The sequence below is a fragment of the Tachypleus tridentatus genome, unplaced genomic scaffold (genome assembly GCF_004210375.1).
Source record: "Tachypleus tridentatus isolate NWPU-2018 unplaced genomic scaffold, ASM421037v1 Hic_cluster_2, whole genome shotgun sequence".
NCBI lineage: Eukaryota > Metazoa > Arthropoda > Merostomata > Xiphosura > Limulidae > Tachypleus > Tachypleus tridentatus.
The window spans coordinates 30,846,454-30,861,342 of record NW_027467782.1 but is presented as its reverse complement, the minus strand read 5'-3'; the positions used below and the strand labels follow the sequence as shown (position 1 = coordinate 30,861,342).

Below are 14,889 nucleotides of genomic sequence, written 5' to 3'. Positions count from 1 at the left end.
TTTAATCCTTACCACAGCATTCCCTTGAGGTTCTATCTTCCTCAGTGAGCTGTGCTCTTTTAGAATAGACAGTCTGCCACTCTTCTTTTTAGCCTTCATATTCAGGTGCACTGGTAGAATTGGGTGTGCCATTGGATGTCATTGCTGTTTCCACTGATCAGCCCATACTGCAATAGCTTATTATCATTCCCACTTGTTTATCTTTCTTTGAGTCATCTGAGGAAGGCAGATATTTCCAATTGAATGTACTATCTCTTTAGCATAAATATCTTTCAAACCATTCTTCTATTCCTATTTATGCATATGGTTTAAAGAAGGTGTTTCTGTACAACCTGCCAAGGTTTTTCTCCAAATGATTGAGAGGGGGAAGTTGTCCTTACTAGGTTATGCATTGGTCACAGCTTTTTAACTCATTATTTTCTTTCATCTGCAACTGAGCCACCAATCATAAGTGATGGCACCATTTTCTATATGCCTTAAGTATGGGTTTACCTTTGACATTGGAAATGGTAACACTGTCCGACTTCCTCATGTCTTTAACTTTTTTATGGGCCATTTGCCTTTTAATTCTATTTAGATTTTTATACAAATTTTGGACATTGTTTTGTTTTAATTTAATTTATTTTTTGCCTTTTTATAAGACATTCCTTTTCCTATTTTACTGCTTGTTTGGTGTAGATAGTCTAGTTGGTTTGTGCCAATAAAGCACCAACCAACTGAACACAATGTAGAAATATCAAAGTTGTTTTGATTAACAAAGTTTCCATTTCTTTGTTAGGTGGAATTACCATAATAAAATGAGAAAGTGCTTAACAGTCATGAAATACAATTATATAGAAACATCATAAAGTCTAAAATAGTGGTTATAATACATAATAATGTGAAGGAAGTTTTTCATGACAATATGATTGAATCTACTTTACTGAATTATTTTGGATGGTGATGTATTTTATGTTTAAGCAGTCAGTCAGGTTTAAAAGCAATCCTTTTGGCAAGTTGAGTAATGTGTTCAATAAATACAAGTTGATTTTTTTGCAAACTGCAGGTAAAGAACAGTATTTAGGGAAAAAGATGCAAGGCTCATATCACTTGTTATTGCACTGAAATTGAAAAGAGTATAATTAAGGGAACATGAAGACTGAAGAATTCAGTATTACTTATTCAGTAACCTGTTTCTATTGTTTTTAGCTGTATTGGACTCACTGCAGTTTATTTATTGTATTCAGTGCAATTATTTTGTTACAAAATATAATAAACTTAGTTTATTGGAGTTCGTGTATCTGTTAAAATCAGTAAAATATATCCTAGTAAATGACAAGTTTTAGAAAAGATGTTGGAAAGCCCTTCATTTTTTTCATTTTTTTTACATTAACTTGCATGAATAATTTATGTGCATCTCTAAACAACAGTTCATAAGTTATTTGTAATATATAGGAATACATTCGTGAAGATGAGAAACACTTCAAGTAAAATGTATTCTGAAGACAGCTTCAGTATGGATATTAGAACTTTAATTAACATAAAAGCAGAGTCAGTTTGCAAACTCTCTCTTTGTTAACCTGAAGATTACATGAGAAGATCAAAATATTCTTCTGTGCTTTATGTTAATTAAAGTTCTAATATCCATATTAGCTCTCTCAAAATCATATATAGGAATACAGATTATTTTGAAGTAGAGAAGTTTGAGTTGAAACTTAAATAAATGTTTATCTTCTTTTTGTTTTGTTTTAGATTAGAAATGAGGAGATTGAGTGAGAACCAAAGTCTTCATTTTTTTTTATTTAAGTGTAGAAGATGAAAACTTTGCTTATGATTTTGGTTCAAGAGCTAGTTAGGTCCTTCCTAGCAGCTGAAGACACCAGAATACAAGTGAGTGGTTATTTTTTATACTGAAGTGTGTCTTTTGACTCTGTGTTATTGGTTTTATTTCACATTGACATGCTGAGAAATGGTTAGAATAATTAGACTACCTACAAAAGTTGCACAGATGAAAAAATACTTTATTTTCACTTTACTTAAATTTAAGTTTTCATTTGTTAAAAACTTAATCATTTATTTTAAAATTAGTTTAAAATATAATCTTAATTATCTATGAACCTTGCCATTTATTTCTTTCACTATACATGAGATATTAAATTTTTTTCAGAAATCTCAAAACAAATTGTTGATCACAATCACTAGATATTCAGTGAGATATGACGTTTAGTTTACATTACGGTTGCTTTCTTACCCAACAAATGGTTTTGGCCTTGATGTTAGAGCTGAAATATGGACAAACATGTTTTGAATCTCCTGTGGTCTTCAAAATATGGATACAAATGGGTGAAGAAGTTCAGTGCAACAAAACATAGCCATTTTAGGTGTGTTACCAAATCCTGGACTTCAATAATGACAGCAGAATGTGCTTTTATATATTTCAAATGCTGCATACCATTTTGGATTGTATATATGCTTTGAACAAAATACAGATTGTGACAATCATAACTCGCCACTGAAACACACTGTAAATGGAGAAAGTTTTAAATCGTCATCAGGTAAATAGAATAAATAAACTATCAAAAGATCCTCTACTGAACTATCACTTCTCATTTGACAGTGCTTAGGTTTGGAAGAGCTTTTTCTTTTTTAAGGTTGTATTTACTGCTCACAAGGTTCTATCACTTTTGGGGATATGGCATTATTGTTAGCAGCTCGAGATGGTGATTCCTCCTTTTCTTCCATTTTCCATCTTTCCCCTTGACTTTATCCGTGTAGGCTTCTGTGCTCAGTGAGAGCTCTTTGTTGACATACTGCTTCCTACCAGGATACGTTTTCTTTATCCTCTGGCAATCCTCCTCTGTTCATGATCTTTTACCTACTTTTTTTTGCCAGTTAGGTCCATCTTTTGTTTCAGTTGGTTATTTCTCCTGCTGAATTTGTTCTAGGTATACTCCTATCAGATCTGACAATTTCACTTTTCCCTTGCTTGCCATTGTCATCCATTCTAACTCTTCCATTATATTTGCAGTTTCCTCTTTGTTTGGGGTTTTTATCTTCCACCTGTAGCCATTCTTCATAATTCTGTGTGACTGACTGTTAAGTTTCTATTTATACTTTTCTTTTTCTTTTCACAGGTCTTCTTTTCATTCATCATTATTTTGATCCTGTTCTGTGGTCAGACACCAGGATTTTTATAAACTTTAAATCCACACTGTACTTCATGATGTGTTCAATTTATCTTCCATGGCTTCACATTCACCATTGAGATGGGGTGTTCCACAAAATCACATATAGGTTCATGATTTTCATGATATTTCGTGTTTCATAATAAGCCATCCCAGACTGTATCACCCTTGGACTGAATGGGAAAACAGAAGGGGTTTGTTGTCCATCCCAATCATTCCTAGAATTAATAACTCAGTATGGTCTGATTTTTCAAAATAAGATTTTGTGGTTATGTGGTGATACTGCTTTGGATTTCACCACCACATTGTCACCTTCCTTGCTTCAAGTGGAGTATGGGCATCCTTACAGCTCAGTTCCAAATTGCTGAGGTGGTTGACCCTGTAGGCACCCAGCTGAATGAGTTACTCACAATTAACCAATCAATTACAGAATAGGGTTGGTGGTATTTTATGGGTGTAGATGATGTGATATTCTTCTCTTTATGATAACCATTGACAACAGAATGAGACATCAAGATGTAATTCATCCCTTTTATTGGAAACTGTCATTCTACTCTCAACTAAATGTTGTTACACTATAAGAAGGTTTTGAATTTAGAGTGAACTCATTTACTTAAGTTCTCACACATATTTCAAGTTAACTATCTTCCTAACTCAATTTTCTCTCATCTTGGCTGTGGGTCACAGCAATGATTTGTGAAATTGTTCTGGTTCTGTCATTGGCTATCTCTTGTTTCTTGTTTTCTCATCTTAATATTGGGGTATGATATTGTCTATGGATGGTCCTGGCCCATTTCACAGTTATGGGAGTTGATTGCATGCAACAGACATTCTATTGGTACCAATTCAATAGCTCAGATCTAATCCTAGTGTCATGCCCAGGAATTAGAGTGGGTTTCAATTCCCCATTTCATGGGATTGAGGTAAAGAGGGTATGCTCTTTATTCTACACTCACATGGATGTTGGTATCCCATGGGCATGTTTTGAAAGTAGTTGATTTACTATGTGTAGTCCATTGCATCAAAGCTGCTGTACACCTGGGTGTGTATCTTTTGTTTACCTGCCTTTCCTATTTTGAGATTGAGTTACAGTATTGGTTATGACCACTTTCTTGCCACATTCTCTCTCTCACTCTGATGTACTCCTCTCATTTTTTCCCTTATATTTCACACATTCCATATCCATCGGATGAAGAGTATCCCTGGCTCAGAAATGGTCCACTTCCCCTTTCTATGATCTTCAGATCCGATTCTTTCATTTCCAAGATATCCTTCAGATAATTTTAAAATATTCTTTGTCATATCCTCACACTGGTCCCTCCTTGTTATCAATGTAAGATTCTAGCTAATATTGTGAGGGAGATAATTATATCAGAGTCTTAATTTTCCCTATACTGAAATGTATTTTCAATGTATGTACTTGCCATCTCTCACAAGATTAACTGTTCTTATTTGGTGTTGCCCTTTGTATGTGAACTTTTCTTGATGCATACTACAAGTCTTCCCACTCCCCTTGAATTGGGATTTGTTTATCAAGGAAATCATCATCCATTATCCTCTCATATTCCTGTTAATACTTTAGGTCTTTTACAGTAAACACAGTCACATGATACCTTATATCTCTTTCACATTAAACACAGTCACACATAATACCTTATATCTTTCACAGTAAACACAGTCACACCACGATACCTTGTATCTTTCGGTAGTAAGCACAGTCACACGTGATACCTTATATCTTTCACATTAAACACCAGTCCGCACATAATACCTTATATCTTTCACAGTAAACACAGTTGCACATGATACCTTATATCTTTCACGGTGAACACAGTCACTGGCGATGATACTTTATATCTTTTCTTCTATATCTTTTCACACTAAACACGGTCTTGCACCAATACCTTATATCTTTCACACTAAAGCACAGATCCTGCATGATACCTTATATCTTTCACAGTAAACACAGTCACACATAATACCTTATATCTTTCACGGTAAAACGCAGATCACTTAGCGATGCCTATATATCTTTCACAGTGAAACACAGTCCACGCACGATGTTATATCTTTCCACAGTAAACACCACGTACCTTATATCTTTCACGAGTAAGCACTGTCACGCATACCTTATATCTTTCACGGTAAACACAATCACACATGCGTGATTACCTTATATCTTTCACATTAAACACAATCACACATAATACCTTATATCTTTCACAATAAACACGTCCACACATAATGCCTTATATCTTTCGCAGTAAACACAGTCACACACGATGCCTTGTATCTTTCGTTGAGCACAGTCTGCGTGATACCTTATATCTTTCACATTAAACACAGTCACATAATACCTTATATCTTTCACAGTAAACACAGTTGCACATGATACCTTATATCTTTCGGTGAACACAGTCCTGGCGTGATACTTTTATATCTTTCTTCTATATCTTTCACTAAACACAGTCTTGCATACCTTATATCTTTCGCACTAAACCAGTCGCACGTGATGCCTTATATCTCACGGTAAACACAGTCACGCATAATACCTTATATCTTTCACAGTAAAACACAGTCACCAGCGATCTATATCTTTCACAGTAAACACGAGTCTGCAGCGTGTACCTTATATCTTTCACGGTAAACGCACAGTCACACGCGATGCCTTATATCTTTCAGGTAAGCGCACAGTCTGCGTGATGCCTTATATCTTTCCGCATTAAACGCAATCACGCATAATGCCTTATATCTTTCACAGTAAAACATTGCACATATGGCTTGCTTATATCTTTCACAGTGAACCTGTCACAGCGTTATACTTTATATCTTTCTTCTATATCTTTCACACTAAACACAGTCTTGCATAATACGTTATATCTTTCACATTAAACACAGTCACACATAATACCTTGTATCTTTCACAGTAAACACAGTTGCACATGATGCCTTATATCTTTCACAGTAAACACAGTCACACGTTTACTGTGAAGATATAAGGTATCATATATGTATTATTGTGTGTATTTATTATTATTTTTATTTCTCCACTTCTTTCTGGAACTGAAGTTTTTCATGCTGTGTTTATGACTGTTTTCTTATGTAAAATTACACATTTTTCTTTTTGTAGGACTGTGCATCTTATGCACTGCAGGAAACCTTACAGATATATACTTGTCAAAGTGGAGAGTTGTCACAAATTGTGAGACCAAGTGGTAGTCTTTGGAACAGGTTTTCAGAAGAGGTTCAAGAAATTTTGGTACCTTTGCAGCACTCTAGGTATGTATTTTATTTTTTATTATGATGAAATTTAGACAGTAATTTTCAGTTATTTTCTTTCTTATCAATTTTTTTTTCTAACATTGTTCATTGTGTTATGTTTTTCTTTTATCTTTACTGTGTTATAAAACATTACAATTCAACAGTATTTTAGCATAGTTTAAACATTAAAAACTCAATTTTTTTAATATTTTACATAAACTGAAAAGTTATTTGAATATTGAAGTTGTTCTGCTTTTTTTAATAAAAGTTAAAAAAAAAAAGTTCATCAGGTTTTCTGTTATTATTTGATAGGTACATTATGTCTAGTAACAAGAGGACTTCCTTTCCATGCCCAATATATGGGCAAACTAGGAAGCACTTTTAAAGATTGGGCCTGTAATTGGGCATCTTGTCTTCTCAGAAGGTAAGAAGCACAGAGTCAGGTTAAATACCATATTCATATGGAGACATTGTACATATGATGGTGATTCAAGTTGGTGTTGACAGCAATGAACATTGGAAGACTTTGTTTTACGATCTTCTGATTGGACTACTAATGCCTTAAATTCTATTATCCTGTGTTCTGTCACATAATGAATTATGATTTTCATTCTAACTGTGTAGAAGTAATCAGTACATCGTCTTCAAAAGGGGATTGAGTGAAGTGTGTCACCAGTCTTCATATCCATTGTTCATGCATGAGATACTCTTGTGAGCTTCATCACATCCTATGAAATAATTCAGAATACTGAAAATGCCCTGAAGGTATTTGTTTTTAATGGAGTGATTACTGATGCCTTAGAACTTAATGAACATTCTGATATCGAGTATACAGCATCAGTGCTGTACTGCCTTTGTTGTTCATGGTGGTTGTCCTACATATTAAGATGAAATCCCCAGAATTGTGGAGGTGTAAAGATGACTGATTTATACCAAAATGAACTGAAAATGTGAGCTGAATAATGTGTTCACAGCAGTTTTGCGTTATCATAGATGTTATAAATTACAAGAATCTATGAAATATTTTGCTGCATATTTTAGTAGTAGAATTTTTTAAAAGCAAAATGGAATGTGAAATAATTTTTTAACGTTGATAATCAAGGTAGATTTTAATCTCACTAAAATTTAGAATTAATATGTGTTATTATAAAAGAAAAACAAAACTTTTATGTATTTGGGTCTATAGATCTACAGAGATTATGGCTGTTCTAAGCCATGTTGACCAAGCTGAACAGAGCAAATTGAAGTTTCATGAGAAGACTGACCTTTGCCACTTGAGTGCCCAGACTGTGTTTTCAATATTGGATTGTTTAACGGTTTGGTGTCATCAGTATTTTGTGATGTTGAGATCTAGTAACCAGAATAACTCCAAGCCTGCAAATAAAGGGAAAGGTAGTTGGAATACTCATTAATTAATCATGAGCTTAAGTTACTGGTATTTTATGTTCTTTTTCTTTGAGAAATTAAAGACTGTAAATATTATAAAACAATTAAAATGCCTGTTCTAGTCATTGATTAACAGCCTTATTTATGTTTTTACAACATAAAAATGTCACTTTGCTAGGAAATAAGTAATGATTTATTAGGCTAATAATTTCAAAATTTGAAGCAGAGTTACCAGAATATTTTCTCATGTAAAATAATTGAATTTACTACAAGACTTTCATCTGTAGGAAGCTAGTGGTGGTAATAACTTTTGGGTAACAAATTTTCTACAGTGTTCTTTAAGAAAAATTAAGTTCATTATTAGTCTAGCCTGTATTTCTAAAACTGTTGTGTTGCCTTTTAGATTCCTTTAGGTAGAGGAGAAGGTTTGTCCACTTAGTTGTTGTTACTTTCTCATTGTGTAAAACATCATTCTTTGGCTACAGTTTGAGATCAGTCATATATATTTATATACACACACAAAACATTGTGGTCCAATAACCCTAACCACTAACATGAGATACAGTTTTCATGACTGCCTAAATCAAACCTTGGCTACCTGGTTGAGGCTAACCTATACGAATGATTACTCGTATTCTGTTCCACCTTGGATATAAAATTAAGTTTCAGGTGAAGAGCATATCTGTTCTGGAGGTAGTTCAGTTCTCCCACTCTTGTACTATTCTTTTCTTGGTATACTCCTGTTCTATGAAGACACTTTCTGTATGGATCATGCCTGCACCAGCCCCTCCACCTTCTTAACATGGGATTCTAGTGTCAGTAGATGGTATATTTCGAAAGTTAACTGAACATGTATTTTTCGATAATACTTACCTTCACTGACACTCTCCTGTTCTACCTTCCCACTAAAACCAAATGTATTTCTCAGAAAAGTGACTGTGTTGTCAGGATGAGATGGTTATATACAGTACCTAGTTAGAAGGCACATTAAAGTTTGTGGAGCAGTTTGCTAGTTAGAACTTGTCTAAGGTATTTAAGTTGGGTATAAAAGACTGAAGTTAGTATTTTCACTGCTTAGATGGGCAAAATATGGAATCCTTAGAAATCATGAAATAGCTGTAATGTCTGCATAGGTAAGTATTATTGGAGTGCATTTTTAGTTTAAGAAAGCATTAGTTTCCATTTTGATACATCACCATCTAAACCCTGAGTTTGACTTATAGTTTAATGAAGAGCAATTGAATATTTTAAATGGTAGTGTGTACACAAACCTATGTATGTCACTTAGGTCTTTAACATTCAAGAGATGTACAAGCAAGTCATCATGTTCTTTCAAGAGCTGTAGTTTGTGACAGGACCTTTTCATCCATGTTAGCAAGTGTATAGTTATACTGTGACTTAATCTGGTGCATTATATTCAGTACTGTGTGGTCTAACTTTCATGCAGTATTAAGGACTTAACAATGTTTAATCCTTTTACAATGGGTCATGGATCAAAGGCCATCTTGTTGTGTTTGTTGACTTGCATTCAAGATTGTATTGAACAAATATTTTATGAATTTATGTCAGTAAGTTTGGAATCAAATTGTAGATTATAATTTTACTATTTAATGTTATGTATGAGTTAATTTCTTAGTTTAAAAATAAGTATTAAAGAACATAAATATTGATTTTAGTGAGTCACATGTTATGTTTAATGCTGCACAGTTTAAAATTAGATGTTTGTGGTGTCAAAATGGTAAGTTCACAGTTTCATACAAATTAGGAACTCAGATTACTAACTTTGACAAGCTAGAATATAAAATAAAAGGTATGAGGTCTTTAACACAGTGGGCCTATTCAACTCTTTCCAATTTTGAAACAGTCCATTATATACTCTTACTACAGTATATGACATGTGAATAACCAATCAGTAGCTTAAGATGTTCCTAAAGTGGTTTTTTAGCTATTTTAATCTTCGAAAAGCTAGTGTTCTTTCAATCTAAGTTTTCAAGGAGTTCGGTTGTGTCTTTTAGTCTGCTCATAGTTTCATATATTTTAAAATTGATATAAATCTAGTTACTAAGTGGAATTCTATGGTATCAGTGTAGTTACTTATGATTTTTTTGGTTATTCAACTGTATGTATAAAACCTAAAAAAAAATTGTTGGATATCCTCCACTTGTGAAATTTCAAAAGGCTTAGCAACTTATGTCCAGCAACAACCAAGTACAGAGATCGTAGAGAGAAGAGAATTGTTTGCTTTTCCCATTTTTTTTTCTATATTTTAAGAAAAGTTTAATAATTTATTTCTAAATAGTCATAATGTATATACATATATATAATGTATAATAATTTAAATGTGTCTGTATATTACAAAATACTAGTCCACTAAAACACAGCCAAGACAGAAAAGACTAAAGGTCAGTTTTATGTTACTGGATATGTAATATGAGAGCACCAGATCAATGCAAGTTGCACAATGCTAGCTAGGCATGACTGGAAGGTCAGTAACATAATAAATATATATGTAACATATAGCATTATGAGACTTAGTCTACTTAAACTAAACATTTGTTACAATATGTCATCATCATAGCACTAAAAAAATAAAATTATTTATTTCTAATTTTTTAATGATAGTTACAAAGCTAGTTAAGTGACAGACTTCACAGCTGGAGTGTAGAAAATAACATAATGTATAAAGTTTTGCTGAAATCAAACATCTGAAATATATTGAGGAAGTTTTAGAGATTATGCAAATAATATTTGAGATTTTTGGGATGAAGAACAGTTTTTAACTCATAACATGAAATCACTTTGCACTCATACTAGTAATGAAACAGACTCAATTTTCACAAACAGATCTTTTATAAAAATAGTTCATGAAACATCTGATTTTTGTAAAAAAAATACTTGTATCTGTACTAATGTCTACCAGATTTTGTGAAGGTACATGTGCTGTATCAAAAGTTATAGTACAAATACTTAATGTGTGCAAATGTGTAGATGAACTTGTATATTATACTGAGTCTGTAGCAAAGGGCTAAATGACTTCTAGTTATCATAATTTTTCTTGATCTGTCTCTAGCAAAAGCTATCCTTCATATATAAAATGAAGTAGCATGTATAAACTATCTGTTACACCTTATTCATTGATATTTGTATGTAACTTCTAAAAATATGTAACCTGTAAACTTTAGAACTACGTTGATAATGAAGAGAAATTCATCTTTGTATGTGGCTTATGTACTTGTATTGTATATTGTGTCTTCAACTTGGTTCACAGATGAAAACTTTGACTGCATTTAACAGAAACAAGATATGTCAGCAGTCTCATTTGAAAAAAATCTGATAAGCTGACAATTTTACAGATTTTGGTTTAAAGTGGAGAAACTATAGAATGATGTGTTGGAGCTTTCATCCTGGAAGGAAGCAAATGTGATGATTGTTATGGTATAAATAAAACCAGAATTTACAAAATATTCGATTTCTCAAAACAAGCAAAGTAAGTTGCAGTTTAATAATAAAATGATCTTGTGGAAACCACCAAAATTTGTTGCCAACTTGCCCTTGAAAGTAGAAATTCAGCTAATAAATGATGGCAGAGTTTCAATGTTGAATTCATTTGCAATTTTTCAGTTTCTGTGCCACATCTCCTTTAGCTCTATATATATATATATCAACATACTCCATGAAATGCTTCAGTTCATTGTAGAGTCAAATTATTGCAACATCAGTATTTTGGGATTCATCTTTAGTGGTTTTTATTGTTTTTCTGATTAGCTTCAAAGATCTGAAGTTGTTTACATGTACAATCTGTACTATTATAGTTCATTCAAACTTTGCTGCTTTCAACATCTGTTTTGTAACTGATATCAACTTCTGTTTAGAACTTTATCGTTAAAATAATAGATAAAATTCCAAATTATTGTGCTGTGACCAATTTTCTTTTGACTTGATGGAGGTTGTTAAGATTTTGTTATTGACAAATAAAAACCCATAATTACACATTTTTGCAAGGTGACCTGTTTTTCTTGGACCTGACAGAAATTTTTGTGATTCTATCCTTTACATAATAAGACATGGTTTGTAATTATTGGTGACTTAATGGAGGTCCTATGGGTTTTGTTCTTGACAGAATAAAAACGATTCTTAGTTGTTGAGATGTAATCTGCTACTAGGACCTCAAGATGGCTGTTTTGGTTCTGTTGTTAACAGAATAGAATTATTCTCAGTTATTGTGATGTGACCCATTACTAAGACCTCATGATGACTGTTGTGGTTCTGTATATTCATATGCTCATGCATAGAATGAGTACACCAACTTTCCTTAATCTATAATAAATGTTTTACATGTAAAGACAATGTATTTTTCGTTTTTTGTGATTTGCTTTTGCTAATGCATGAATTGACAAAGTTGTTATTTCTCTTGTGGACCCACATAATGATCCCAACTATAAGTCTGTTTATGACTTCCTGAAGAGTGTTCAGAAGACCTTTTAGCTCCTTTGTTTGTCAAGCTTATGCTTGGGCTTTAATGTATTTAGAATTATCAATCAAGAATAACCAAGAATCATCACGGCTACAGTTAGCTTTCTTGCAGGTAAATAATTTTGAAATTATATCTCTTGTAATTTTGTATAATAAAATATTAATACTACTAAGATTACATCACATACCAGAATATTCTGTTTGATTTCAAATGACAAAATAATAGTTTAAGGAAAACAATAGATATTGGTAATTTTGCATTGAAACAGATTTTAAGTGTGAATCTGCAATATTCATGAAATGAATAGAAACCAAACTGTGTAAAGTTTAATACTTACAATCTTTCAATGAGCTAATTGTATAATAGAATTCTGGGCTTGTACCTCAAACTCAGATTTGTACTATAACTTTTGCTACTGTCAGACTTACATCTTCTGTAGTACAACTTTACATGCACATATACATAAAATTATAGCTCTCAAAAAGAATATTTTCAGAGTACTCATGTTAAAATGTTTTTATTTTTTATTGTCTACACCTTTTATCCTGATAATTTGGTTATTTGGTTCATATCAACAAAATTTCCCATTATTTCAATGGTACTGTCACAGGGCAGACTCAGTGTACCTTATTTCTGATCCTGTGCCTCTCTTACCTGTTAATGAACTTCAGAATCACTCTCTATATAAGAATAAAGGGATCTAAGAATATTCAGTATTATTCAAATGCAAAAATGTTTTTATATATATATATAGGATAGAATGCATTGTTTTTATATTACTACTTTTTTCAGTTTTGATCAGTATGCATCTATTTTTTTGTCTTAGAAACTGTACATCCTCATTGATGAACCAGATGGAGTGGGCAGAAGTAGCAGCATTTCGTCAAGAGACCCCACACTTCATGATTTGATTCTAGGTCATGAAGCAACTGGTATGTAAAAGTAAATATTTCTTTATGTATGTAACTGTTAACCCTTTCCAGATGGGTCATGGGTCAAAGGCCACATCATTGCACTTGTCAATTTACATTCAAAATTTTATTGAACTACTATTTTATAACTTTATCTTCTTAAGTTTGGTATCAAACTGTATGTTAATATTTAAATTTTCATATTATACATTATTTAAAAAGACACCTAAACATCGATTTTGTGTGTCATGATGTGTTTAATATATGTGTTTTTATCTGATTTTGAGTTATCTGTGAACTTTTAAATTTGGTTATTTGTTAGTAATTCAAATTAGCATATACTAAGGTAATTAGAGAACTGATTTTGTGGTCTTTATTTACTGAGTACTAACTTGAACATAATTAAATTTTATCCTGTGTATAGTATTATCTACTAATTGATTTGTTCCCAGTTGGTACAGCAGTAAGTTTATAGATTTACAATGCTAAAATCAGGGGTTCAATTCCCCTCGGTAGACTCAGCAGATAGCCAGATGTGGCTTTGCTATAAGAAAACATACACACACACACACACTAATTGATTTTTGTTGTTTTTTATAAACTGGTAAGTCTATAACCTAGTTATTTTTGGTGAATTTCTGTTTTCTCAATCACAATGATTTTCTTTTACACAGATATACTATCCATTTATTTTATTAATTCAAGCTATGCTATTTTTATTAATCTATTCTATTACATTGTATCCAACATAAAATTTATACAATTATACACTTGTGCTTTTAATGTTTTAAAAAGTTGTCCAAAGATGATGAGAAGTCTTCATGACAACACTGGTATTACTGATGATGATTTTTTTGCTTCCAGCATCTCTCTTCATCCTCAGATAACTTAACTCTGGGTGTACAAGCTAAAGAGGCATATTGAAAACTTCTTAAACAGCTTACCTGTTTGCTGTGGATGGACATACTTTGTCAGCATTCAAAACTCTGGTAAAGTATAAAAGCAAAATGGGGTACAGTTGATTTCAGATCTTGATAATGCCAATAGAAAGAAATAATTAATTAACATTATTGTTGAAGCCATTCAAGTTGCAGTACTTTTATGCAATGCTTAGTTGTGGTAGTTACACATGAAAACTGGCTCTAAAAAATAAACAAACTGATTTTGCTAAAGCAGTGAAGCAATGTTTTACAGTTTATTTCTGTTGTTGCCTTACAGAACATTGGGAGCTTTGGCGATGTAGGTACAAGTAATCTAAAGAGGATTATTGGTGATGGACTTAAAGATGATGGAAATGTTTTAATTCCATCAAAGAAATATGCTCACATGCTAATTTTAGCTACAGCTTATGAAGTCTCTTTTGACAAATCCTGTTTTTTAAATATTGCCTTTAGAATTAAGAACTTAAAACTTGTATACTGTTATAATATGCATTATTAGCTGAGATGTTTATGCTATTCTAATTGTTATAACAAATTAATTAAATTTTGATTGTGAGACACTAAGATCTTGTGTCATGCCAAGTAAGTAATACTTTTGGTGATCGGTTTATCTTTTTCAGAACAAGCATCATAGTGTGAGAATTGACATTTGCTCAGTAGGTAATACCCTCTTCTCTAACTCATTTTCCATTGCATCAAGAGCTATGAAAGTTAACATAATTTCTTATAATGTTGTAATCACTCACACAAAG

The 14,889-nt window shown here is 32.4% G+C and overlaps 1 protein-coding gene across 1 annotated transcript; it reads left to right on the top strand.

The window, feature by feature from the left end:
• Positions 1–1,760: 1,760 nt before the first annotated feature.
• On the top strand, positions 1,761–6,849 carry LOC143242834 (serine/threonine-protein kinase ATR-like). Its single transcript, XM_076486394.1, has 3 exons — positions 1,761–1,869; positions 6,295–6,443; positions 6,738–6,849. Exons 1-3 carry the CDS (start codon positions 1,795–1,797, stop codon positions 6,808–6,810), a joined length of 297 nt encoding a protein of 98 aa, XP_076342509.1. The 5' UTR covers positions 1,761–1,794; the 3' UTR covers positions 6,811–6,849.
• The last annotated feature ends 8,040 nt before the right edge of the window (positions 6,850–14,889 follow it).

What these genes read in the sequence shown, in the direction of transcription:
- LOC143242834 (XM_076486394.1), top strand. Translation starts at nt 1,795, where the DNA reads ATGAAAACTTTGCTTATGATTTTGGTTCAAGAGCTAGTTAGGTCCTTC. An exon ending in CTGAAGACACCAGAATACAA is followed by an intron (nt 1,870 to 6,294) that starts GTGAGTGGTTAT and finishes TTCTTTTTGTAG; the next exon opens with GACTGTGCATCTTATGCACT. An exon ending in GTACCTTTGCAGCACTCTAG is followed by an intron (nt 6,444 to 6,737) that starts GTATGTATTTTA and finishes ATTATTTGATAG; the next exon opens with GTACATTATGTCTAGTAACA.